This window comes from Accipiter gentilis, chromosome 11, assembly GCF_929443795.1.
Source record: "Accipiter gentilis chromosome 11, bAccGen1.1, whole genome shotgun sequence".
NCBI classification, from domain to species: Eukaryota; Metazoa; Chordata; class Aves; order Accipitriformes; family Accipitridae; genus Astur; species Astur gentilis.
Window position 1 is genome coordinate 3,630,050 of NC_064890.1, and position 25,680 is coordinate 3,655,729.

The 25,680-nt window shown below is 46.3% G+C and overlaps 1 protein-coding gene across 1 annotated transcript in view; it reads left to right on the forward strand.

Moving 5' to 3' along the window:
- The window catches only part of PLXNA4 (plexin A4), a 452,832-nt gene extending 427,954 nt beyond the window's left edge, over positions 1-24,878 (forward strand). The window contains exons 28-32 of the mRNA XM_049814131.1: positions 1,452-1,642; positions 5,361-5,530; positions 8,092-8,304; positions 17,995-18,145; positions 18,893-24,878. Of these exons, the coding sequence (XP_049670088.1) occupies positions 1,452-1,642; positions 5,361-5,530; positions 8,092-8,304; positions 17,995-18,145; positions 18,893-18,988 (821 nt within the window). The 3' untranslated portion in view covers positions 18,989-24,878. The remainder of the gene's footprint in view (positions 1-1,451; positions 1,643-5,360; positions 5,531-8,091; positions 8,305-17,994; positions 18,146-18,892) is intronic.
- Positions 24,879-25,680: the final 802 nt, after the last annotated feature.

The window sequence follows — 25,680 nt, forward strand, 5'->3', positions numbered from 1 at the left end:
CCCAGGATTTGTCTCACTATGGTGATGCCAGACAGCAAAGCAAAACATCTCTAGTGTGCAACCAGAGCGCTGCAAAACCATCCGCCAACCTGGATTCAGCTGTCGTATCCGTTTATTATTATTTTTAATTTATGAAAGCATCGCCAATCCTTCTTACTCCCTTTAGCTTGAAGGAAGTACAGTTACTCGATGTCCAGAGGAGCCCTCTTTCTCCAAGGACATAGGCAAACCACCAGCCCTTATTAATATTCATCCTCTTTGCCATGTTGTTGCAATTACTGAAAGACACAATGACCTTTGAAAAGGAAGACTTGAGGGGGGTTAATTTCTGCTGGATTTCTCTAATTCTTTTGCCATTTGATTTTTCAGGAGGAGGGAGTGGGGAAGAATGCAGGGGGAGGAGAAGATGTGGTGGGTCAGAAGTGATTGTTAATTGCAATTAAGAAAACAGCATCCAGAGAGAAAAAGGATATTCCATCTGATAATTAATATGTAGAGACTGGTAATGCATTAATGAGGCTGATTCAGATCTTGCTACAGAAAGGTGCAATGCTCTTTTGTTAATTATGGTTGGAAAAGACTGTATCTATCTGCAGCATTGCTGGAAGGTCAGGGAGAGGGGAATGCCTCATGCCATCACTCAGAGGCAAAGGGAGGTAAAATTTGGAGGCTAAAGGTGTCCTTGGAGAGGAAATTTGTGCGGGCCCACATGGGGTTCTGGTTTACTTTCTGTCAAAACAAGATTTTGGAGCAGGGAGTCAAGAGGATGGCTGGGCAGGAGTTACTGGATTGCTTTGATGCAGAAGGAGGGAGAGGAGACATCTCCTCCTGAGTCCGGGGATGGGGAGCTAGACGAGAGGTCACGTTAGCTACATCAGTATCACTGTGCAAAAAGGCACATTATGGCCTGTTCTCTGGCCATAATGCCAAGCAGCATGGCATGGTGTGGCTAACATCCCTACAGGTAAAACAAGTTGTGCTTAGCCATACTGGTTACCGGGAGTAGCTGGAACTATCCCCTGAACCGGTCCTGGTCCTGGGCTTTGGGGGCTTCTCCGTCTCACATTGTAATTCCACAAGGAGATATACTTGTGTTGCCTAATGTTACGATTGGCTGATGGAAATTTATTTAATACTAATTTGGAAATGCAGACCTTGTGAGAGCAGGGACATTGCAGTACTGCTACAGCCTTCCCACTTTGGAGACCCAAACTAACATCTCCCCAGGGTGGACTCACCAGCTGTGATTTATTGTCTCAGCCCCACACCAGAATCTGTATGAGCATCAACTCCATATATTGAATGGGAGAAGTACCTGCTACTGAACCCAGACAGAAGAGGTCTTCTTCTTGCGTGCCTGATGAAAAACTTCTATTAGGTGGCATGTCCTTAGCATGTTAATCCCAATACAAGTGCTACTAGGGCTGAGACACACGCATTTTTCTTTGCAGAAAACATGATCCGTTACACAGGCAGCCCGGACAGTCTCCGTTCCCGCACACCCATGATCACGCCTGACCTTGAGAGTGGAGTCAAGATGTGGCACTTGGTGAAGAACCATGAGCATGGTGACCAAAAAGAGGGTGACCGGGGCAGCAAGATGGTTTCTGAGATCTACCTGACAAGACTACTTGCCACCAAGGTACATGGTGGGGGTGGGGAAGAGGGTGAGAATTTGTTTTTAAAGGCTGCAGTGGAGCTTCTTGACTACAAGAAATGAGAGACTGCTCAAAGGATGCCAAAGGAGGATAAAGAGAGAGGAGCAGAAGGAAAATAGAGCAAGAGGAGTGCTCCAACCATGTAGGGAAGGAGCTTGAATTTAGAAAGCAGAGTCAGAAAGGGACGTTGGAGAGCAATGAGTAGTAAAGAGCCCAGGGCCAAGAGGCTGGGGGAGAAAGCCAACACAGGGGTAGGTGCTGGGGTTGTCGATTATACTGGCTTGTATTTTGTACCCAAATCGAGCAAATGAAGAGCTAGGGAGTAAATATTCTCAGATCAGGTTCAAAGGATGTGTCACGCCTCACAGTCTGAAATGGGCTCCTATGCCACAAAACCCTGAGTTTTGCGGTGCAAGTCCTTCTTCTCCATCTTTCCCCTGGGCCCATAAAGACTCTTGTGCTGATGATGTGATAGCGGGTTAAGTTGACTGGGATGTAGCTAATAGGTGGCCAGCTCCAAGGAGAGCAAGCAGAGTTGGATGCCCACCCCTACTGAGACATGGAAAGCTCAGGGTCTCCAAAGAGAAAATAAAGATTAAGTCAGGTGGAGACAGAGCAGGGACATCCTGAACTGAATCTCCAGACACATCTCACACCTCACAGCTGGTCCATGGGAAGTGTCTGCAGAGAGGGCAAAGACTGTGTTGGGAAGTTGGTAAGATCCCATCTGCTCAATCCATATTCCCCAAAATGCTGGAAACCAGCCTCCTACATGGGTGCCTGACAGAGCCTGCAAAACTTCTGTAGTAGGGCAGTTTGTAAGTGTTTAGCATAATTGGGGATGCAGCACCATGGGGAGGACACTGGCAGACGTGGAGATCACTCAAGCTGACAGGTCTAAAACTTACTGCAGTGGACTTTGGCTCTGGGACAGCCACCGAAAGTGGCTTAATTGCCACTCTCTGCACAGAAAGAACTCACTGTCACTCACTATCACTTCCCTGCAAAGGGGATGGCCAGTTCTTGCTGCAGCCAGCTCACTCTGGGGTTGACAAAAGATCTCAGGCCTTTCACCTTCTTTCACCTCTGACCAAGACTATCCTCCACCTAACTCATCTCTAAAGGCTCTACAGGACTGTGGGCAAAAGCAGTTGTCTGAGTTTACATTTATTTGCTCTTCCACCCTGTGGATGGTGGTCTCCTTGGAGAAGCCTGCATTAATGAAGAGGCTGCAACGATCTTCTTTTGCACCCCAGCAGGGACTAGGGCAGGTGGGGATGAAGGCAATATAATCAGACAGGCTTCTTGGGCAGTTCTGCTGTCCTCTTGCAGCGCAGAGCATCTCTGTGCCTGAATCTCTCCAACATGAGTTATCTCAGTGCATCCCAGAAGTGGAATCCGCAGGGTAGTTGTGGCTCAGGTGTGGCCGATCACGGCGTTATCTCACCCCATTCTGAGCAGGATTAAACCAAGCAGTGATCAAACAGCCCAATCTTCCTCCCTTCTCTGAAGCTTTGACTATTATCATTTCTTGTCAGGGTGTTAATAGGCACAAACACAATTTCATGTGTTCATGCAAACATCATCTGAGAGTTTGCCCATCAGACAGTTCTCCATCACATGCTTAAATCCTACCACACAGTCTTACCTGCACATTTGTTCCTGAACTCATTTTGCCTCTCGTGTCTGACTCTCCCTGCAGCCTCACTCAGGCTGTCTACGTTGCAGTGGGATTTGGAGATAAAGTGGCTTTGTCTTTAGCCCCTGGTACATGTCCAGCTCCCTGGCATCAAGATGCTTTTACGGGTCATACAACGTAAAAAGAAAATGATGCTCCCCAGGGCTTGGGCCCCAGCTGGTGTAAACCAGCAAGCATTGGACCGGTGCTGATTTACACTGTCTGGGGATATGTCCCCTACCACACCATTGAATCGCTTTTGCTTTCTGTTCCGGATCACAAACTCAACACTTGGCGGAGGGGGGGGGCGCGGATATGGCAGGAAAGCAGCTGCAAAACTTGCACAGCAACAGAGAGAGTAGAAAGGCTGGGGGTTTATTGTTTCCCCTGTTGGGCTGAGTGATTTTCTTTTCTCATCATGACCATTTGAGGGAGGGAAAGAGGAGAGACAGCAATTGCTCATAATACAATCCCAGGGAATACTTAGTTAAACTGACAATGATTTTTATTCTGGTAAATCCCTGACCTCTGAGACCTAGAGTCTCTTGCCTAAAAGCCTCAGAGGTTTTCTTTGTGTTTGTGTGGGTGAGCATGTAGAGAACTAATTCCCTCCAGAAACTGAACCTGAGGGCAGCTCTTCCATGTTAGACCAACAAGATTTCCCCTCGGGGGCCCTTTCTGAGTCAGACATGTGCTGCAGGCCTTTATTCACTCTGTAGGAGTTCACACAAGCAAAAGGTACCTCTGTTTGTTTCCTAAAGAATAAATCAAGTGGTGAATCAGCAAGAGACACCAGCTTTCTAATTAAGTATTTGTTAGTGCTATGTAAACTTGAGCCACTCCGGTGGAACCTGGTGCCTCGTTTCTAGTAAGGAGAATTTCTTTCCTGGGTCTGCAGAGAAAGGGGAGGGGTTTGTTTTTCCGAAGAGGAAATTTTGCATGTCAGAAAACGTTTGCTGGAGATGTGATTGCTTTTTGGTTATTTTACCAGCTGTATGTGTTGTTCACATATAAATGCCTATGAAGCTCTGGTGGCAGAGCAGAGGTTCAGACATGGGCTAGAGCTCCCCATTCCGCACAGAAATCGTGCCTTGCCTGGTTCCCCCCCAAACCCAGCCTGCAGCTCATCTGGTTATCACAGCTCCTCAACTGTCCCCTCTTCCAAGCCTGGTCACCCTCTGATATTCCAGCTCTTCACCTTCTTGCTAAAGGTCAACTGTCCTCACCGGCTTGTCCAGGGTGGTTCTCCAAGCACAGGATCTGGGATTCTCCTCCCAGAGGAGCACAAGGAGACCTCTGCAGTCTCTGCAGTGGGTATTACTGAGGTCTGCAGAGCAGTACCTGGCACATCCATGCGTTGCTTCTAGGGTTTGCCTCAGTCCCATGCCAATGGGTAGTAACAAATGAGGTCTCTTGAGGATAAGATCAAGTTCATGTTATTCATTATACTACTCACACACATAAAACAGCTGTCTCTCTCCACGAACTCTTGTCCCATTTGTCTCAATGACACCTTCTGCTCTGCTCTGCAGTCATCTGACTTCTATTCCTGGCTTAAGAATTGGCCCTGGATGAAAGCCAGCATAGAAAATGGCTAGGTTTTGTCTCATGCCTGGACTAAAGCAGTTGAGGATAGGATGCAGAGGAGAGGAATCTCGGTGGAAACAGATCAGGGCCTCTCCATCACCATATACCTGAGATGGGGTGAAGTATCCCACCGCAGCTCAGTCACCCTCCCTGGCAGGGAGTGCTAGTAGCAGAGAGGACAGGTAGCATCTTGACTTACTACATCTGTCTGCTAACCAGATGTAGCTGAGATTGTGATGATGCACATGTCTGCTTAAAGACATCTATATTGAAAGTTCCAATTCATGTCGCATTTAACAGATATTAGATGGCTCCCACTTTTCAATCACACTTTATGGGCCTGATCCACAGACATACTCTGTTTTCAGTAGGGTACCAAAATTCAACGTCCTCTTCCTTGGTAACTCACATTCTTCTTTCCTTCCTTCTCTCAACAGGGCACCCTCCAGAAATTTGTAGACGACCTCTTTGAGACCATCTTCAGCACTGCTCACCGTGGCAGCGCGCTTCCCCTAGCTATCAAATACATGTTCGACTTCTTGGATGAGCAGGCTGACAAGCACAACATCCATGACCCCCACGTGCGGCACACCTGGAAGAGCAATTGGTGAGTGAGACACCCCAGTACAGTCCAGCACCAGGTCCTGGCCTGGAAGGAGAGTAGAGGGATGTGTGGTTTGGGATCTGGCTGCTGGGGGATCTGAGGAGCCTGGTGTGGGGTTCAGAGCACCGGGCTCAGTCTTCCCAAGCTGATGGGGAAGTCAGAAGATCCCAGAACCTAACAGATGCTCTCTAGGATGGAGCGCTTTGGCTAAACAGGTCCCACTTTGCCCTGTATTACATGGGGCTGACAGTGTTTCTGAGGGACCTCAGGACGAAAAATGGTGAAGTGTTTAACTGCTGCAGCGCCCAGGCCCATAGGAATATCTAGGGAGGCATGGGAGAGGATTCAGCACCTCTGTCTTCATCTAGACTGGGTGTTTGAATTCCCACTCTAGTCAGAGGGGGGCTAGAGCTCCATTTGTTTGCCCACACCCAGGCATCTAGTGCCATCCGAGATATTTTAAGGTATCCCAGGCATCTGCAGGGGATGTGCAGCCCTCACAGGAGACTTGTACCCTCCTGGGCTGGCAGCTGGAGGCCAGGAGAGCATCTCAAATGGTACGAAGCACTTAAAGGGTCTGGAGCTGGATGCGAGTCTCCTTCGGAGTGAGTGACAAAGTCTGACATCAGCCCCCTGCTCTAGCTGCCAGGCAGCAGCCCCTCTTCGTGCATGTAATGGGACAGCAAGGAAAAACCAGAATCAGCGGAGAGAAAAGATCTCCGCGGCTTCTCTCCGCTGAGTCTCCCTGTTGGAAGGAGTCCCCTGGGGAATCGCTCCCTCCCCTTCTCCTGTGCAAATACAGGGACTAAAAAAGGAACAGCAGAGGAGAGCCATGGGGCTCCCAGCTCATGCATTTTTTCCTTTTACCAGCCATGCTGATGGCAGATCGTCACAGCGCAGTGACATAAAAAAAGAAACCCCATGCACCAAAGAGGCTTTCAACTAATGAAACATTAGCATATTATTAACATTATCTGCAGCGCTAATCTAAGGCTGATTGCAGCCACTCAGACTAAATGAGCAGGAGGTTTATTTAAGGGGGGGAGGGGGGAAGGCAGAGTATGTGTGTATGTGTGAAAAGGGGCAGTATGAAGAAATCTCTTCAATCAGGTTAAATTAACTCAAAGTCACATCATGGGCTTCATTATTCCCAGCTAGGGACATCGTTCCCCCAGCCCCTCCCCGCACCCGTACACACACTCAGGCACACATACACGGCTCGTCCTCACTGTGCCTGTGTTTGCCATCCGAACACCTGCAGAAGAAGTTCTGCGTAGTTCACTCATCCGCCTCGTCCCCCAACAGATGAACCTCCATCCCCAGGCTAAAATGTTTCCCCCCCCCTCAAAACTCCACCGGGTCTCTTTGCCAGCATCTCCCACTTCTCCTGAACTTGGCTGATAGGATTGCCTATGTGGGACTTTCCTTACATTTGCTTTGTGATCTTACTGGCTCAGGAGATCACACGGTGGTTTAGGAAAATGTGGTGTCATCCCTCTGTCAGGACATGCTAAACTGCCTGCTGTTACCCAAAATGTGTTGGATTTGGAGATGAATTTTTTATGGTGCTGTGAACACATGGGGGTAATGAGCAAATGGGAGGAACTGGGGAGTTTAGCCTGAACATCAGGTGAATTTGTTAAAGCTGAGGAATAACCTCCTCTTGGGAAGGTGCAGACACTGAAGGTAAACTTAACGGTCTACCTGACAGAGAGACAAGAGTTTGACTCTGTGATCAGTGACACATCTCAGCTCTTAGGCCATATGAATGGCTCTGCCCTGACAAAAAGGCTTGAGGCAAAGGCTGGAGGTAGTTACCTCAGGGCATCTCGTACAAATGAACTGCTCTTCGAGAAAAAGTGGGGGGAAGAAGGGCTTTGGATTGCAATTGAAATAACATTTCCTTGGTTAGGGCAGATATATTTTCATTTCAAAGGGTGCACCACTTTTCCCTGTCGCGTAATGACTTCTTTTTGCCTGGTGTGCTGGGATCATACGCGGACTTGGGCTTGAGACGTGGAGCGTGACTGGGCACGGTATCTGCAGCACACAGTGCACGCCAGTAACACTCCTAGTCTTAACCTGGGAGCAATATCTACCTCTCTTCCCATGGGGTTGCTATGAGGGCTAAAAGCCAAGTCCTTCAATGACAAATGTTCATCATAAGTTTTGCTGATGCAATGCCTATCCTCAGCTGATGAAGCAGCCAACAGCTGCGACTTTACATTGCAACCTAACATAGAGAAGTCAGGAATCATCTTCATCACCTCAATTATACTCCCATTAATTTATGTGCGAGTTCAATAAGATGGCATTAACTTTAAGACTGACAAAATCTGGCTTGTAAGGATAACAGGGACAAAAGCCACTCTTGAGGAGACTCCACTGCTGTCCCTAGAGTCGTGTAGGGGAGGAATTTATTGTATATCAAAGCTTATCTCAGAATCCTTATCTCCACACCATGATCTTTGATTCCCATCCACCATTTACCATTGCAACCTCCCGCAACAAAGGCTGTGAACCGTGCACTGACTGCCTCTCCCACCTCTCCCACCCTCTTGCAGCCTGCCGTTACGGTTCTGGGTTAACATGATCAAGAACCCGCAGTTCGTCTTCGACATTCACAAGAATAGCATCACAGACGCCTGCCTCTCTGTAGTGGCTCAGACTTTCATGGACTCCTGTTCGACCTCGGAGCATCGTCTGGGCAAAGACTCACCCTCCAACAAGCTTCTCTACGCCAAGGACATCCCCAGCTACAAGAACTGGGTGGAAAGGTGAGTTTTAGCTCTAGAAATAGGAATGACATAAGGAAGTGATGCAAGGCCCTGCTTCATGGATGGAGGTAGGAGGCATCATCAGTAGGGCTTTTGCTAGCTGCCTCTGGGCTTTTTTTCTTTGGTTGTTGCCTAAGTAGAAAGTTCCGTGTTAGCCTTTTATTCCCACGTGTCTTGCAGCAGAGTTGGAAATTTAATTAGAGGTGTGAACTGAAGGTGTTTGCCATCATTGTTTCTCTTGAGGAGAAACTGTTGAGAAGAGATAGAGGGAGGGAGGAAGGGGAGGTGATGTGTTTGAGCCCTGTGAAGTACGTGGGCTTCTAAGTCTTTCCACACAGACCAGAAGCGGTTTGCTGTTCTCAGCATCGTTGTGACATTCCCCACGCTGCCTAGATCCCAAAGGTCATACAATTATCTTCCCTTATTCCAAGTCCAGTAGCTTTCCTTGGAGGCTCTTCTGTGCTTTGAATGAGACGCCATAAGATTGACAGGCTGGTGTCTGAAGTTCTGCAGGTATTTTCTGAAAGGTCAGAGGTCATTCCAAGCATTTTATCCATATCTGCAAGACCTGTAGCTATACTGTTCAATCTACTGCACTGCAGGTCAGTGTCTGGCAAAGCTACTCTACAGGGAATACAACCAAGATAACTATTTCTGCAGTATGTAAGGGCTTCAGTTTCTGTAAAATTTTCCGCAGGACAAACAAATAACACATCTTGCACTCTATTCAGCAGGAGCCTGTCTGCTGGAGCAAACCTTGCAGAAGTTGATCTGTGCTTTGTTTTCCAGTATGCTACGCTTGTTTGGTGTTATTGACAGGTTTGGGAACTGCACAGATGGAGAATGATTACTACTCTGTAAATACAAAAATGGGTTTATCTTACAGATCATTTCTGTGCAATGCCATCCAGTTTTAAGCAATGATTTGTCCGGATGACTTCATAGGTACTGTCTAAAATTGATACCATGTCAGGCAGGTTATATGAGACCTCTACTACTGTAGGCACGCTGCACTGTAAACCACTGAACTTCCTTTGGTGGGGATGGTTTTCTCTCATTTTGTGAAAGGAGAGCACGGCTGATCAAAGAGCTCTGTCTCCTAGCCGGCATGAGGTGACTTTTTTTACAATAATGCGCCGGTTGGTCTCTGATTTGTCTGGACAATTATTTTTAGACGTGGTTAAACACTTCTGCAAATGTCGTTTCTAGGCAACCTGTAAGGCTCTTACGAGCTACCTTGCTTAATTATGACCTACTTCTGGTACTGTGTCCAAGTTTCTTAGTATGTATTGAGGTTGATTGCTGGATTGATCTGGATAGGGGGAAAGAGGTGTTTGAGATTCATTTAGAATTTAAGTTTGCACCAACAGTGACCCAAAGGTGTCATACTCTAGTGACGCTTCTTGTCTCCGTCTTTGGAGATGGTACATTTGAGTGACAACCTGAGGTACGTAGGTGGAGAACAGGGTATTTCCTCATGCAAAACCTTTTTTTTTTTTTCTGGATAAACAGAAGGTGGCAGTTTCCATTTTGGTTTTCCAGTACTGATTTCACTTTACAACTTTTTGGAGCTAAATCCTGCTGCCCAGTGGTCTTCAGCAATAGGTGCTGCATTTCCCTGGAAGTTTTCCCAAACAACTGGGTTTGCAAACGAGGTACATAACACCTCCTGCTGCTAGTAAACAGCACTGGATTTCTGTGCCCAGCGTGTGCCGGGTTGTTATCTGCACTGATGTCTGACAACATCAACTGAAGCCCAAGGGGAGGCTGCAGGTTTTGGAATATGGTTAGAGCTTCTGCCCTGCTTATATTTTTGTGTGTCAAGTCCACTGACTCAAGGCAGTGGCACCTGGATGCTGTGGGAGATCAAAGGAAAAACATATCAAGAATGAATAAAATATAATTTCAATTCTACCCTGAGTTAATGAATTCCTTTTCTCCATTCTGCGACTGTACTTTGAGGGAGTTATTCCAAATCCCAAAGCTTCTAGTACTGGTTGGAGCTATTTCTGTAGTCAGCATCAGCTGGAGATGGCATCCTTCAAGACCAGTAGATTTCTTCAAAGAGTAAATCATAAGATAAAAAGATTTTCAGCTGGGGAGTTTAAGAAGCCATTGAGTAAGTCAGAAGAACCTGAAATCAAACGAACTTCTTTGATGAGGAAGAAACTATAAGAGGGCAATTAAGCAGTGGAAGATTGTAACCCAACTTGAAGGCACTCTGGAGTCAAGACATGCTCCTGACTTTTAACAGGTCTGTTGAAATGGTAGCTGAGCTGGGTTACTCCAAGCCATCCCTTTGCAGCTACTGGTTTCTCAGTGTGGAGTGTGCCTTTAGGACTCACAAAACTCAAAGCAGGTAATGACCTTGGCATAAGAAACAGGCATAGGTCAAAGTACCTTCCTCCAATCCTTCAAAGATTAGTCTTTCACTTCTTTAGGTTGTGAATGTATGTTAGAAAGGGAGTAACTACAGATTGTGGCCTGACCAATGGTCTACCTCCACATAGCGGTCAACTGAGAGTTTGATTTCAACAGTCCTTTTTTAACGCTATTGGAAGCCGAGGTGGACTCTGCCTGCTGAAACAATCCCGCTGAGAAATCCTGACTTTTGGGGAAAACCAGGTTCAGCATTCAAACTGCACACCCAGGGCTCTTTCACGGTGAAAACGCATGGCTAAAAAGTATCTAGGTGCAGCCACAGCTTGGGTTTCCTGCAGCCTGATGAGGCCTGACTGAGGCAGGAGAATTAACCCAGGAAATGGGGACAGGCTATTTGGCTTTTGTTGAAGCCATGAAGAGTCAGACTGTAGTTCTAAGACAAGGTGGAGGCTTTTCAGTTATCATTATATGAGTCTATTCAAAAAAGAGGAAAAGAATGGGAACGGTAGACCAGATTCTCATCTGACTTCTGTTAGTAAAACTCCATAGGCTTTGCTGAATTTACATTAGAGCAGCTTCAGATCTGCATCTTTTCAAGTTTACTTCAAATGTCCCCTTTGAGCCTAGAAATCTGGAGAATTTGGGAGCATTTGATGCAATCCCCAAGCAATACAAAGGGGAGCCTGTTCTAATTGGGACTGTCTCATTAGCATTCAACACCACACTGAAAAGATGACAAAGGGCTGTGGCTGACCTTTCATTTCTCTCCATGCTGCCAAGCTTATGATAACACTTGTTTGAACTTCATTAACACCATTTAATTGCCTGCATCGCAATCAATACGATGTTTCCCTACCGAAGCCTGGCATGGAGGCAGAGATGTGGGAGACTGAAAAGGGGCAGAGCACAAAAATCAGAAGCCAGAGAGTTTTTCCATTGCACACTGGTGCCCCAAATACCTGCAGTGCTGCAAGGAGAAGAACTGGTGCTTTTTTTCTCATCCCTGCAGGGACTTGGTCTCCTTTTGGCTGTTTGTTGTGCATTAAAAATAGCCCCTCAAAGAAAATCTGAAGGTCAGTGGAGACATTGCAAGTATTCTTAACACCTTGAGAATCTCCCAATGAAGGTCATTCACAATAGGCTTGCCAGGTTCTGGACTAAAAGAGGTTTAAAGTGACCTGATCTGTGGGATACAGAATTATAACATCTGCAGTTTATTATGTTAACCTGGGTACAAACCTGACCTAGCAGTTGGTACCCAGGTCCTGGGTCTGTGATCTCATCTATTTCCTTTTCCTGAAGCAACTATGATTTGCATGGCTTTAGCCTTTAGATGTCGAGGTCTTAAGCTTGTTAGAAATTGCTGGTGGGAGTGTGTTTGGAGTATGAAACGGGTAGTCTGTACCCATTGGGGACCTAACCTACATGACTTGGCAGCCTGTGGTTTCAGGACTCTGTGGTCAATAGATGGTCTCTTCCAGTGCACTGCTTGTGATGTCTGTTGGCCACTTGGCAGCTAGTTTTAGAAAGAAATTGAACTAGTTCAGTAGAATAAAGATTATAAGCTGCATGCACCCTAACATTGTAAGTTATTGAGGTTTTAAACAGAAACATTGGGGTGACTCCAAGGGCTTTGAAAGAGAGCATCAAATGACAGGTGCAAATCCCAGCTCTACTTTAAAAAATGCCATTTTCTGTGTCTCTTTTCCCTGCCAGAAAGAAGGCTCAAGATATAGCATACCAAGGGTCAAGGTAGGGGGTGTTGTCAGCAGAGATAATAAAAACCAGTGGTGGAAGGAGCCTCAGGAGGTCAAGCCGATGAGCTCCTGCCTCAGGGCAGGATCAGCTCTGTCTAAAGCCTTCCTGACAGATGCTTCTCTACCCCTTTCTTAAAGGCCTCCAACGACAGAGCCTCTGCTCTCCTCAGGGAATCCGTTCCTGCGCTTCCCTGTCCTTCCCATCAGAGTGTTTTCCCTGATGGCCAGCCAAAATCTCCCTGGCTGTAATTAAAGCCCATTGCATCCCCAGGGGCAGGGGGTACAGCTCATTCCCTGCCTCTCAGCTGCAGCTTTTGGTGTATCTAAAGACTGTTTGCTTGCCTTTCTTCACTTTTAGTCTCCGAAAAACTCCTGATGTTTTCTCATCGCAGTAACATGCTGTTCCTACATAGTGCAATTTTCAGCAGGCAAGATGAAAATGTGGCTGTACGTAGAGTATACAGCCTCAGAGCCACACATCCTCTGCACTGAGGTGATGCTGGATGGTTTCTTCTACCAGAGAAACTACCTGTGCACCGATTCACTCTTCAGCCATTGACTCCGTGCTGCCCGGCTATTCTCTACCATTTCTTCTGAGATGAAAAACAGCAGGGAAAGCCACGCACATGCAAAATAAAATCATTGCCCTAGCTAGGGGATGCATACACAGACAGAATCATTCCCTCAAGCTCTTCAAGGCAAATCTCTGGAAGAACTGACAGGTCTTCAGCTAACTTTGGGGCCGGTACCTTTTGCTTGGCTGTCATGCTATTACTGCCAAAGTCCAATTAGTGTCCCAACAGCCTGGCCTTGAACCTCTCTCTAAAATAGGATCAGTCTGGGCTAACAGAGTCTTGCGGCTGCCTGTAGCTGAATCAGCACAAACACAAACTTTGCAGCTCAGACGCCTCCCAGGAAACTAAAACTGCCGTGCAGTGTGAACAGAAGAACTGACAGCATGTCCTTGCATTGCTTCTCTTCATCCCATAAAAGAGCTGTCTGCTAGGTTGTTCCCAAGCTTTCCTTCAGCCCTTCTCTGCTATAGCAGTCCCCTATATCCCTTTCATACATCTCTTCCTCCTTCAGTGGTCTGGATACAGCCGGCTATTGCATAACCCTAATTATGTTATTGCTGTAATTGCGTCTGCCGTCTGCAGCACATGGATTCGTTACAAGCTTTTCATATGCTAAAATGATTATTAATGAGTGCAGTCCCAACCCAGCGACGACACAACAACAGCCATGACAAAAAGATCTTTTGGAAGGCAATTAGCTCCGTGCTAAGCTGCCTAAACCACGGCGGCGCTGGAAAATTTCAGACTGGAGAGGAAGCACTGGCAATACAGCTTTTCTCTTCTCTTTTGATGAGTTAATGAGTTACTGAGTGGCAGCAGGCACAGTCATTCTTGTGAAACAACTCCGCTAAAGAGCCTTTCCTGGTTGGTACCGAAGGCAAGAGCATTTACCCCTGGCTAAACAGAGGGCAAGATGTATTCCCAGGTCACTGTTGTATTGCTTTCCTTAGTAAAACAAAACAAGAGAAAACAAAGACAACTCAGGGAAAGAGGAGGATGTGAAAGGAACAAGAACAATTATTTTTTGAGAATAAGAGGGAGCACTCCTATATGCCGGTGCATCTAAAATCTTTCCCCATACAACAGTGGCAGTGGATGTTCTCGTGGGCTCTCCTGTTCAAGCCAGGCTGGGGTAAATTGCTCTGCTAATGATACTTTTGAAGTCACATCCTATGGTCTAATAATCCTCACATCCTCTGAGCTGCTGATATGCCTGAGTGGTGGATTTACGCAAATTTCTAGGGGGTTTTATTGTTTCTGAAGTCTAATGAACAAATTTCCCACCACATCAGAGAATGCACAGGATTGAGAACTTAGGCTCCTCCTGTGATTCAGGGGAAACTCAAGCAGGTAAGGCAGGATCTTTTGATATGCATCTAAGGATCTTCTGGAAATAGCTGGGAAAGGATCCACTAGAGGTAACCAAAACTGGAGTACAGAAGAGGTAGCAAATCCGCAGCACCAGGTCCGCGAGCAGTGCACATCTGACCACGTACTCACCGTCTTCTGCTTTGGACTCTCAGTCTTGAACCTTTGGAGGCAGGCTAAGCTAGATTTGCTGCTTTGCTACTTTTCTGTCTCATTCAGAGGGAATCTGGTTTAGTCTTGTGTTCCCAACCTTCTGCTGGGGAATGCAGCCTCTGGGGCTGTGGAAGTGCGAGTCAACGAGCTGTCCATGGCTCAGGTGAGATCTGGTGGCCCTCAGTTTAGGGGTGCTCATAGGAGCAGCATGGTGAAAGAGTATCTTACTCCCCTGCATTGCTTCACCATTCAGCTATAGTGTAAGTAAGAGCTGTCAGGTGCAGGGGCGAAGGGAAGCAGCACACAGGCAGCCTCGCAAATGCTGGCGGTGAAAACGTAAGGACCTCTGGGATTTGGTGACAGCTTCATAGTGGGTTTGAAGACGTTAGGGGTATGCAAATGGCAAAAAGACCCTAAGTACCTCTGAGGATCTGGGCTCAAATAGAAAGTAGAGACTCAGCAGGGATGTTGTCATCTCTCCGCTAGGATGCTTTAATGTACACATTCATCATTTCTTTAGATAGCGCAATGATGGCTTCATTAAAAACATTTCTGTATAAATAAGTTATTCGGCCATGGCAGAGTTCTGATGGAATGATATTATATGTCTTCTCCCTGCACCAGCAGCTAGGTCTGATTATCGGTACATGCTTTTTTTCCCCTTCTTTTTCTTTTATTTTTCCTGCGAAACACTTCCACAATATTTTGGTTTGCAGTCTTAGTGGGACATGTCTGCTCAGGTGTGTGATGGACAGGGAATTGGGTCTGGGGGAGACCAGGACACTTTGGTATGGTGGTGGGAAATGGCCCGTGAACCCAGAACACTGAGATCACAGCTTGAGAGTCTGTCATGGCTGGAGAGGTCTCCAAGCCCTGAAACTCAGATTCTTGCATCCCGTCCTTCGCTCCAGGGAACATTGCCTTTTGCTTTTCATTGTTCAGATGAGTCATGGGAGTGTTATACTGCTGGGAAAATATCTCTGCAGGGCTGGAAATGCACTGTGGAGCTTTCAGACCCTTGTGAGTCTCAGACTCAGGAGAGCGTTGCCACCAGGTGAAAGGGAGACAGGGCAAATTTGGAGAAGCAGACGGGACGTGTGTCTGTGTTTCACTTTTTGGAAGCACCCTATCCCTACACCCACTGTCCTACCACTGTTTGATGACTCGCTGAACCAGAGAGGAAAAGGAGCATTTCAAGTGGTGGTCAGAGCCAGACTGGCAAATACAACACAGTGCCTCTGCTTTCCTCCGCCAGCCTCATTTATTTTTGCTGTGATGCAATCCCCTTCACTTTTCATTTCACCCAGCAGGAGGGTGCCTATGCAATATTAATGAGGAGCTGGGCTCTTCTCCATGGGCTCTTCTTAGGCACCATAAATCAATGCATTTCACTGCATTGCAGGCTGTTTTTCCCCACAAGTCTATGAACTGTGCAGGTTGCACATGGATGTAGTTTTCGCTGGGTGCCAAGACACACCTTGCTTTTTGGCCATAAGACTCCTTGCTTCTCAGCAATGTGCTTTGGCTCTGAGGAGCCTGAAATAGTACTGTCATGGATACCACCAGTTCCTGATGCTTTCTCTTGTCAGAAGTCCATGTAGCACAGGTCTGATTTTGTCCAGCTGCTGACACTGAGATCTGTTTGAGTTTTTCTGGGAGTGGCAAAGGTCTAGAAATATTTATTCATCCTGCTCACCATCTTCTCCTGGAGGTAGTTCTGCAGGACAGGTCCTCACAGGATTTCTAGATACCTGCTTTCCTCATAGACGACTGCTTAGGTCCACTTGAGGATTGAGGGTTAGGCAGAGTGTGAAGCAAAATCAAGCCCAGACAAACCATCACTGGAGTACTGGGAGTGGGTGATATTTAGACGAAGGGACTGAGTTAGACTAGGACTTTTGGCTGGTCCTGAGCCCAGAAGACAAGATGCTAGGACTCCAGGGGCAGTAATGCTGTGCGTACTGGAAGTTGCTGTAAAGTTAATGAGGTTTGCGTGAGTTTTTATGATGAGCCAGAGTCTAGCTCTGGAAGCAGTCAGGCTAGAAGACTAGGCGTAGAGCTGGGAGGAGGACCTCTGCCTCTTATGCCTTTCTCTCCCAGGGATTACATCAACCCACCTCTGCAAAACCAGGGTAGCAACTGAGACCAACCCTTTGCAATAAATCTGGATGGGAGTGTGGGGCATACAACCAGACTGAGCAAAACTGAAGCCTTCTGGTGTGGAAGGGTTTCCTCCCAATTCTCTTGCACTGTGCTGTCTTTCATAGGAAACTTCAGCAGCTGCTTGTCTTGCTCTGTCATAGAGAGTATTTTCCCACTTGTGTGTCTGAAGGATCCTTATCATACAGCACTTCAGTGTCCAATTTCTCTGCAGTGGAAAACAGCCTCTATCTCAGCAGGTGTCTCAACGCTGTTTACAGGACACCTGTCAGCTCTTTTGGCTCCCCGTCCCCTCTGCCTCCTAATTATAAAATTGTGGATTGCTGCAGCTATGGGCTTTTTTTTCCTTTTTTTTTTTTTTTTCCTTGTGCACAAAATGTCAAATTGCAGAAATTAAAAATGTAAATGATGGCGTCTAATTAACCAGTTGACAGCAGAGCACAGCTGCGAGTGACAGTGACTGATTACCTTCCGCAAACCTTGTCCTCCAAGACCTGCCTTACCCGGGGGACGAAGGACATCGAAAATAGCAACTTCCTTAAAGAGACATTGCTCTGCTGATGAAGCCTGATGGGCATGGTTCTGGGGGATCCACATTCTATGGATAAAGCCCCAATCCTCTTGAGCTCAAGGGGAATGGCATTGACACCTACAGAAAGCAGATTTTCCCTAGTCATAGTGGGGATGGGAATGTTGAAGCCTGTTGCCACAAACAGATGTCAGGCCAGCTTAAAATCTGGGGCAAAAAGGAGATGCTGAGCAGCAGAGAGTTGCTGGGATAGACTGGATTCAGTGCGGGAGGTGGATGATGTTAGCAATGGATGCAGATGTACTAGCGTGAATGGCGCAAGCAAGCATGCAAGGTTGGGTGTTTTTTTTTCTATGGGAGTGAAATCCTGAGCTCTCAATGGACAGCGAGATCAGTGGGACTTCTCTGTGGGATTAGAGGCAAGGCTCAAAGCCCTTGAAGGCCTGACAAAGGAATCCAGCATCAATAGGTACTGCCTACTTCTTTGATGGCATGGAGAGAGTTTACAGGATGCTCTTCGGGACTTCAGTCTCAGAATAGGGTTGAGTGAATACAACACGTCTGGTATTCAGAAATAGTGCTTTGGTAATTTCCGCTTTGGCTAAGTCATCTCCCTTGCTGTGAAAGAAGAACATGACCGGGTGTAGCACTGCTGCGCCAGAAGAGCCCGAGAGTGCTGAGTGTTCTTCCTCCTTATTGTTGTGGCTTTCATCTCTTGACTCCCTACTCTCTCCCCTCAAGAAAGACCTGTATTTCTCTTTCTCAGGTACTATTCAGACATCGCCAAAATGCCAGCAATCAGTGACCAGGACATGAATGCATACTTGGCTGAGCAGTCTCGCATGCATATGAACGAATTCAACACTATGAGTGCGCTCTCAGAGATATACTCCTATGTTGGCAAGTACAGCGAGGAGGTAAGCGCCTCAGAGGGGGAAGAGCAGTTCTGCGGGACCATGGGACAGCCCACCCATTCCCGGGGCCCAGCATGTGTCACAGATGACCTGTCTTCATCCTGGCTCAGGGGATGATGGATTTATGGAATGAAAAGCAAGGCCTGGGGTCTGGAAAGGAAAGGTCTGGGATTATTGGTCTCCCCAGTACTCTTCCATCTGGATCCCTGTTATTTTTGTCTCCTATTATTAGTCAATCAGATTTAGCTGTTTTGCAATATTTGATGGTCAGATCTTAGCTTGGTACAGAGGATCCCTATATGAGCTCTGCACCACACGTGGCCAAAAGTTATTTAAATGTATGTGCCCAGTGCCATTTGAGATACCGTAAAGCGCCCAAGAATTGTCCAGCAAGCAAGACACAGGACTTTAAGGTTACCAGCATGGTTCTATGTGTTGAAGACCAGGTGAGACCTCTTAGGGCATCTCAAGTGGCATGGCAAGGTGGTGAATACAGCTACCAAATGACTGATCTCCAAGATAAGAGTCCATTTGATTGGTTGCAATCTAGAGGTCTGTGTTTAGTCAGATCAACCCCAAACTGCCTGTGTAGTTCCCTGCTGGCTGACTGACCTGCTTTGCATGATCTAAGCTAAGCCTGGGATCTACCTTAGAGAAAGGTAACCCTCGTCTGCTGCTATAAGATGCTGGACTCAGTCCTTTTGGGAAAAAAAAGTAAAATCCCTATCACTTCTTTCTCTCCTTTTCCAGATTCTCGGAGCCCTTGATCAAGATGACCAGGCTGGGAAACAGAAACTTGCCTACAAACTTGAACAAGTCATAACCCTCATGAGCATAGACAGCTGAGAACTGTCCTGCCAGGGACACCCTGGGAGGGATAAACCAAGTCGTGCCTCACTCAAGATCATCAACTTTACCAAGTGCAAGTTTTGATCGGCTGTAAGCAGAGTCACCTGAACAGCACTCCTCTCTCTCTCTCTCTCTCATTTCTTTCTCTTTCAAAATCTATGGACAAAGTGACGAAGACCCAGGGGTTAAAAGAAAAGACTGCAGAGGAATCTTGGCTCTGGGGACATCAAGACATTCAGGTGGAGCTCTCCTTTTCACAGCTTCCCTTCTGCCTTTGCCCTAGAGAAAACTATTACACACAAAAAGAACCCCCACGAACCCTCCCCCAACATCATATCATCACTCTGCAGATGGGAAATTGGGAGGTAACTTCTGTCATGCTGCTTTAACTGCCCTCCAAGGGCTTGGAGCCTCTGGAGTGGACATGGAATTGAACTCAGTATTACTAAAAGTCTCCCCAAGGGGAAGGCAGCCTGCCTGCAGGGATCCTGGAAGGCAGGAGTAAATCAAGATCCTCTCCTGCAGAGCCATTGCAACTCTATCTCTTGATAGTGACCCACTGGGAGAGGAACCCCAAGGCTCCCCGAAAAATGCCACAGCTCCGTCCAGAGTGGGACCATTGTGGCTGTTATCTGCCTGGGCAAACAGCAGTGTAGCTGCTCTCTTGGGGCAGGGGAAGGGTCAAGAGGGGAGGAGGAGACCGACACTCCCCTGCCCGTGTGTTTCATATGGTTATTCTTATTTTTCAAAGAGACCTGTGTCCCCCTCCGTCTTTCCCATTGTGTCCTGTTGGTTGTAGCACTGCGGCAAAAATACTCTCTCTGCTCAGTGGCATCCTGTTGGTGGTGGTTCTGTTCCTTCTGGCAATGGACAGCACAGCATCTCCCTCGTTCCCACCTCAGCTTGGAAAGCAAGAACCACAAGTCTCATTTTTTTCCGGGCAAGGAGCTTGTCCTCAAAAACCAACCAGAGGGACTTTTTTTTTTTTTTTTTTTAAGCTGTTAGTCCTTTCCATTTTGTTTCCTCAACTGGAACAAAACTATTGTTTTCTCATGGTGGAATATCAGAAGGATACTGAAGGGCTTGCCATGAAGCAAGGTGGTACATAGGACTGATGGTAAAACCTTCCTTCAAAGCCACTCCTAAGAGGAGATGTCACCACACATTTTGGAAGGAAATCTTGGAGGAAATCCAAATGAAACACTGCAAAATATTCTTCTACCTAGATACCCCCAGCCGAACTGCATGTCTTCTAGAGGTCTCTGAACCACTGTGAACTCATCTGCCTTTTGGTGCCAACTCCTGGTCTTTCCTCTTCTCCATTTCTGGAACCAACAGACCATGTTGAAGGCACAGTTGCTGCCTGGGAAGGATTTGCTCTCCCTTTGCACTTCCTATCCCTTCAGAGATCACTGTCACCGCAGGACAATTGTTGGTGATTACCCTGTCCTATCCTCTGCTCAGCTCCTCCAGAAAAACATCTCAACCGGTTTCATGGCCAGCCAAAGAGGAGTGAGCTCCTGCATCTCTTCTGCATTTGGCTGTTTTGTTCATACAGCTGCCAGCCTGGATAACACCATGGTTCAGTGTAGTGGGAGACCCTCAGGGTCTGGAGAACCTTGCATCTTGTACACCATGGAGGCAAGAGCTGGGTCTGCGTTCATCTCACCAGAAATGAACAGAGCTCGCTAGCAGATGGAGGAGTGGCTTGATGCCACGGAGAATCAGCCCACATCCATCTCACACCATCCTCAGAGCTACAGCCTGGATCTACTTTGCACCTGGAGGGAGGAAGGGTAAAGACAGGGTGTGTAAATTGATTACAGAACGAGTGCTTTTGGTTTTATTCATGCCTCTTGCTAGCAAACCAGAACCTCTTCAGAGCGACGGATCACGAGTGCGTCTAATGGGGGATGTGGTGCAAACAGGAGTCAGTCAGCAAGTGGGTTTCGTTCAGCCAAGCAGATACACATGTAGGCAAGTCTTTCTAAACCCATTTAAAGAACAGCAGTCCAAAACTGGATGTGTCTGTGGGGAGAGTATCACAAGATTCGTATTGAAACAGCAGACTTAGGGACACGCCTTGGTTTTAAAACCCCAGACATTTCTCTCTTGATTATAATTATTATTATTTTGTGCGTGCGTGTGTGTGTGTGTGTATCTGTGTGCGTGTGTGCGTTATTTCCTTTTTAATTTTGCTTGCTTTCTGTTTGATTGCTGAGCTGATGGACTCATCATGCACCTTATGGACATCTCAGCATTTTTAAGAGGCCTGCGCATTGGGGATGATTTGGGTTTGGTTGGTTCTGCCATGGTTTTGTTGATCCATTTAGTAATGTCGGCGCATGTTCCAGATCCATTGATTATGGCTGTGAAAGTGGGGTGGAAGTCTCACCAGAGCCAGCAGTAAGAAAATTACAACAACAACACAAACACAATATTTTTTATAAGTACATAAAAATGGAAAATTTAAAAAAAAAAAAAAAAAAAAAGGAAGAAACCAAAGGTTTTGACAAACAAAGTGCCACAAAAGATAAATATGGACCCTATTGTCATGCCTTGTACTCACAGCTGGATGGTAGGAGTCTAAGGACAAATAGCTGGCTTGGAGGGAAGTTGTTATGAGTGATGGGCTATACTGCCTGGACATGCGCACATGAAAGGAAGAAGCTGTTTAAAAAAAAAAAAAAAAGTATCAAAGTGAACTGGTGTAATCCTGCACTGTTACTGAAGTCAGAGGAACACCACAGGGGAAATTTGAGACTCACCCTGTTTCTTTTTGATGTTTTCAGGGCTGTGTTTTTGTTTTATTATGGTTGTTTTCCATTGTTATTATTTTATTTCTTCTTGCCGGTACGGAGTTTCTCATCTGTAATATATATATATATATTTTTCAAGAAAAACTTGAACACCTCAGAGACACTGAGAATGAAATACTTAGGGGAGATGGGAAGCACCATGAGACTGGTGTCTTAACCCTTCCCAAGTTCCCATTTAGGCATTTCCGTTTTTTCTGCACCCTCTTCTTTCCCCCATCCCCAGGATTTGAAAGAAAATCTGTATTTTGCTTCTCTTTCATCTCCTCCTTATTTTTCTTTTTGTTTTTCTCTATTTGGTGTTTGAGCTGGTTTTGGTTTTCGCTTGGAAAATGTGCCAGAATCGTGATGTAAATGTGTGGGCTTCCTCCCCTGTCCCCTTCAGTGCCCTCCCCATTTCCAACCACCGTCCCAGCATCCCCCAGTCTATGAGAAGTCTTGGCATCTTTCTTCCCAGCCTGACCTGTTAAGCTAACTATTTCTTAAGTGCATGTAAAATACAACTAAAAACAAAGACACAAGCAGAACAATGAGCCCTACTACAACATGGATGTGTTCTTTTCCTCTTCCTTTGATTTGTTTCCCCCTGCCTCCCTTTCCACACATGACCAAAAATACCCAATTGGTGGTATTCCACACTGTTTTTCAAGCTACATAGAGAGAACTAGAACCAATGTCCCTAGAAGTCAATGGACAGGCTCCTAATATCCAGAATATGCCAGATGATAGGCTGATCTTTATGGGTATTTCTCAAACACAGCAATCAAGACAATGAATGCTGACACTTGCAGCACCATCAGAAATGGGAAAAGGGAACTCCTGAAGACTCTCTGTGGTCTTACTGAGCTAAAATTCTTTCTTTACTGCAGAGTTTGCTCTGGGACTTTGCACCTGGGTTAGAGAAACAAAAGGCGAACAGTTCCTCTGCAAACACATTGTGTCCTCCTGTGAGTGTACTCACCTATCGAGGACATAGTGGTCTGAGACATAATCCGACATGTCATGTGCTTTTGCAGACTGAGCCTTCCAGTGAACACTGTTGTGGGAAAAGTTGTGTGTTATCTGGAAGAAGGTGTTAGAGATTGTTAAAGCTTGTACAGACAGCACAGGAGAACTACCGAAAATGAGAAATGCAGCCGCCCAAGGGTACCTTCCTCTCCTAGCATGCCCCAGTCCTTCTCTTCCCACTCCTCATTCTGTTTTGAACATACCTGAAAGTTTGGTCCCATCCAGCATACAGCAGCCTTGTTCTGTGAGATAAAAGGGCTATGCCAATTTTCTCATGTGTAATTTTACCACTGCAGTTGTCTTATACTTCTTTGACACTGGAGACTATAAAAAATTGTTATGACATGAAGATTTACTAGCAGAATTTTAGTTGGTATTTGCTTTAATTGAAAAGTGATTACCAAAGTTTCCAGATCTTGTGCATTAGCCCACAGGAAGGTGTTTGCCGTGAATGGAAAGAGATGGAGTAAATCACATAATTGTCATTGTTATTTTTAATAATGCTGTTGAAGACTGATAGAGTTTTAAGAGTCCGGTGGCCAGTCTCACGGTTGAGTCAGCCAACACAAAAACTACACATTCCTTCCACATTTCCTAAAGTCCGGGATTCCTATGATGTGACAACCCAAGCACAAAACAGCTAATATCAAGAGGAAAATTGTTTAAAAGTAAGCCAAAACACAAAATGTAGATCTGTCCTTCCCTGAGGCTTTAGTGAAATGCTTTGGAAAGAGACACTATTATGTGGAAGACTCTTCCAAAGGAAGATTGGAAACCTGAAAGGATTGAGTCCCAGGGCTCCTCTTAGTGGGGCATACATTTGTGTGTCCACAAAGGACCCTTAAGTCCAAGGGCCATCTCACAGCAAAAAGAAAAGTCTGGGCTGCTGGAGATGACCAGGACTACTCTCTCACATCACCAGGGTATCAGTAAAACAAGTAGTGCTTCACCCTTCCCAGCAGCCTGTAGAAGAATTACTCATGAAGCAGATTCATTTGATAGTGTGGAGATATTGCTTGGCACTGTAAAAGGAATGAGAGAGAGGAAGAAAACTGGTCCTGCTTCCTAAACTCCTGAGACAGGCTCTAGTGTGTAAGAGTTTTGCTCCTCCATAGAAAGCTGTCGTGGCCATTGCCGATGTGGGAAGATGCCGTGACCAGATAAGCACTTTGCTGGAACCCCATCAGTCCCAACAAGGTGGTTTTAGTCTTCTCCCTCATTCAGCATTTAGCTACAGAAGCCAGACAGAGGACGCGGTATGGAAATGTGCATTGTGGTCCCACCAGGTTTGTGTTGGTTTTGGGTAGCTCACCAAAAATTACATCCAGGAACCCAGTTTGCATATCCCCCACCCTTGAATGGGGAAATCAGTATGAAAATTCAGCTCTTGAATCAGTGTTGTTTAAACTCCTCTGAGCCTCTGATAGCCTCCTCTTCCTGGGATGACCAGGGGACGCCAGGAATGGATCTCTTTCTGCAAACTAGGGAGCTATGATCATTTACATGATCATAATAGATTGTTTCTGTGTTGGAAGATGTCTCACCATGACAGCTGTTGGGTAGAGAAGTATTGGCATAGCCTCAGTGATGCCAGGACAATTTGTTCTGTGCATCTGAGGAGTAGTAAAAGAGTTGTCCTGCAGGGCAGGTGGAGGTCTTGGGATGTCCTAGCTCTTGCCATCCAAACTTGGTATGCTGTGGAGCAGGCAACTGATGAAGCAAGTGAACCTCACAACATGATGTGAACCTCAGCCTCCTGGCCATTCACAGCCTGAGTTTTCCTGCTTTGCACCCAATGCTGTTCCCATTTCAGAGCATCGTTTGGTCCATGGAGTGAGTCCTGCGGTTTTCCCTGACCTCTGCCACTGTGCAATGCCTCTTCCTCCAAAAAAGTTGTGTTGTCTTACAGGGGATAACCATTTTGCGGAGAATGCTTTGAAAATGGAGCTTGTCAACCATGTTTTATTTGGGCTGGCTCAGTTCACTACACCGTTAGAGAAGCACCCAAGGGGACACAGGATTACAGCAACGAACTAATTTCTAGAAAGATGTCAAAAAAAAAAAAAAAAGAAAAAAAAAAAAAGATTCATACTTGGAAAAAATAAAACCACCAAAAAAAACCCCAGCAAGGATATAAAGCTGCTTAGTCTAATCAACCTGTCACGTGTGTGATTTCTGTTGTTGTCGTCGTTGTTTGTTCATTGGCTCTTTTTTTGTGTTAATCTTCTGTTCTAAAAATGGAGAGTTTACCTCAAAAAATTCTTTCTGCTTGGAAACAAATCACCTCAAAGATGCTCACAGCAGGGAGCAGTGTGCAGGGAAGCTCAGTAAAGTGAACCTGGGTGTGGAAAACAGGGGGAAGACCAGGGCATTTAGGCTCTTTCAGCATTCCCTTCTCTTGCTGGTGTGGTCTGGCATGGGTCCTTGACTCTGAAGGCAGCATTTCCCAGTAGGAGAAGTTGCTGTTCATTTTCAAATAGACGGAGGCACAAAAGCCAGTTAGAGAAATCAAGGCACATGTCCAGGCTTGCAGTCCTTTCTGAAGTATCTTAAGAGAAACTTGGCGTTATGTAAAATTTTTATGCTGCTCTTTCTCCAGTCCCTGGAGAAAACCCACCTTCCAGCCCAGAGTGGGATAAAGAAGCAGAGAGATTAGGTGCTAGCTAAATGCTCCCAGTGTTTTCCCCAAGGAATCAAGACGAGAGGCAACTGGATTATTTAACGTCACAAGACAGGCCCTTCCTAGTGTCTGACCCTGTGTCTTGGACATACACATGAGCCCAGAAGTCTCATTCTGTTTTGCTAAAGCTTCCACCTTAAATACAAAATCAATGTAAAGACGCATCCTTTCACTACAGTGTTACT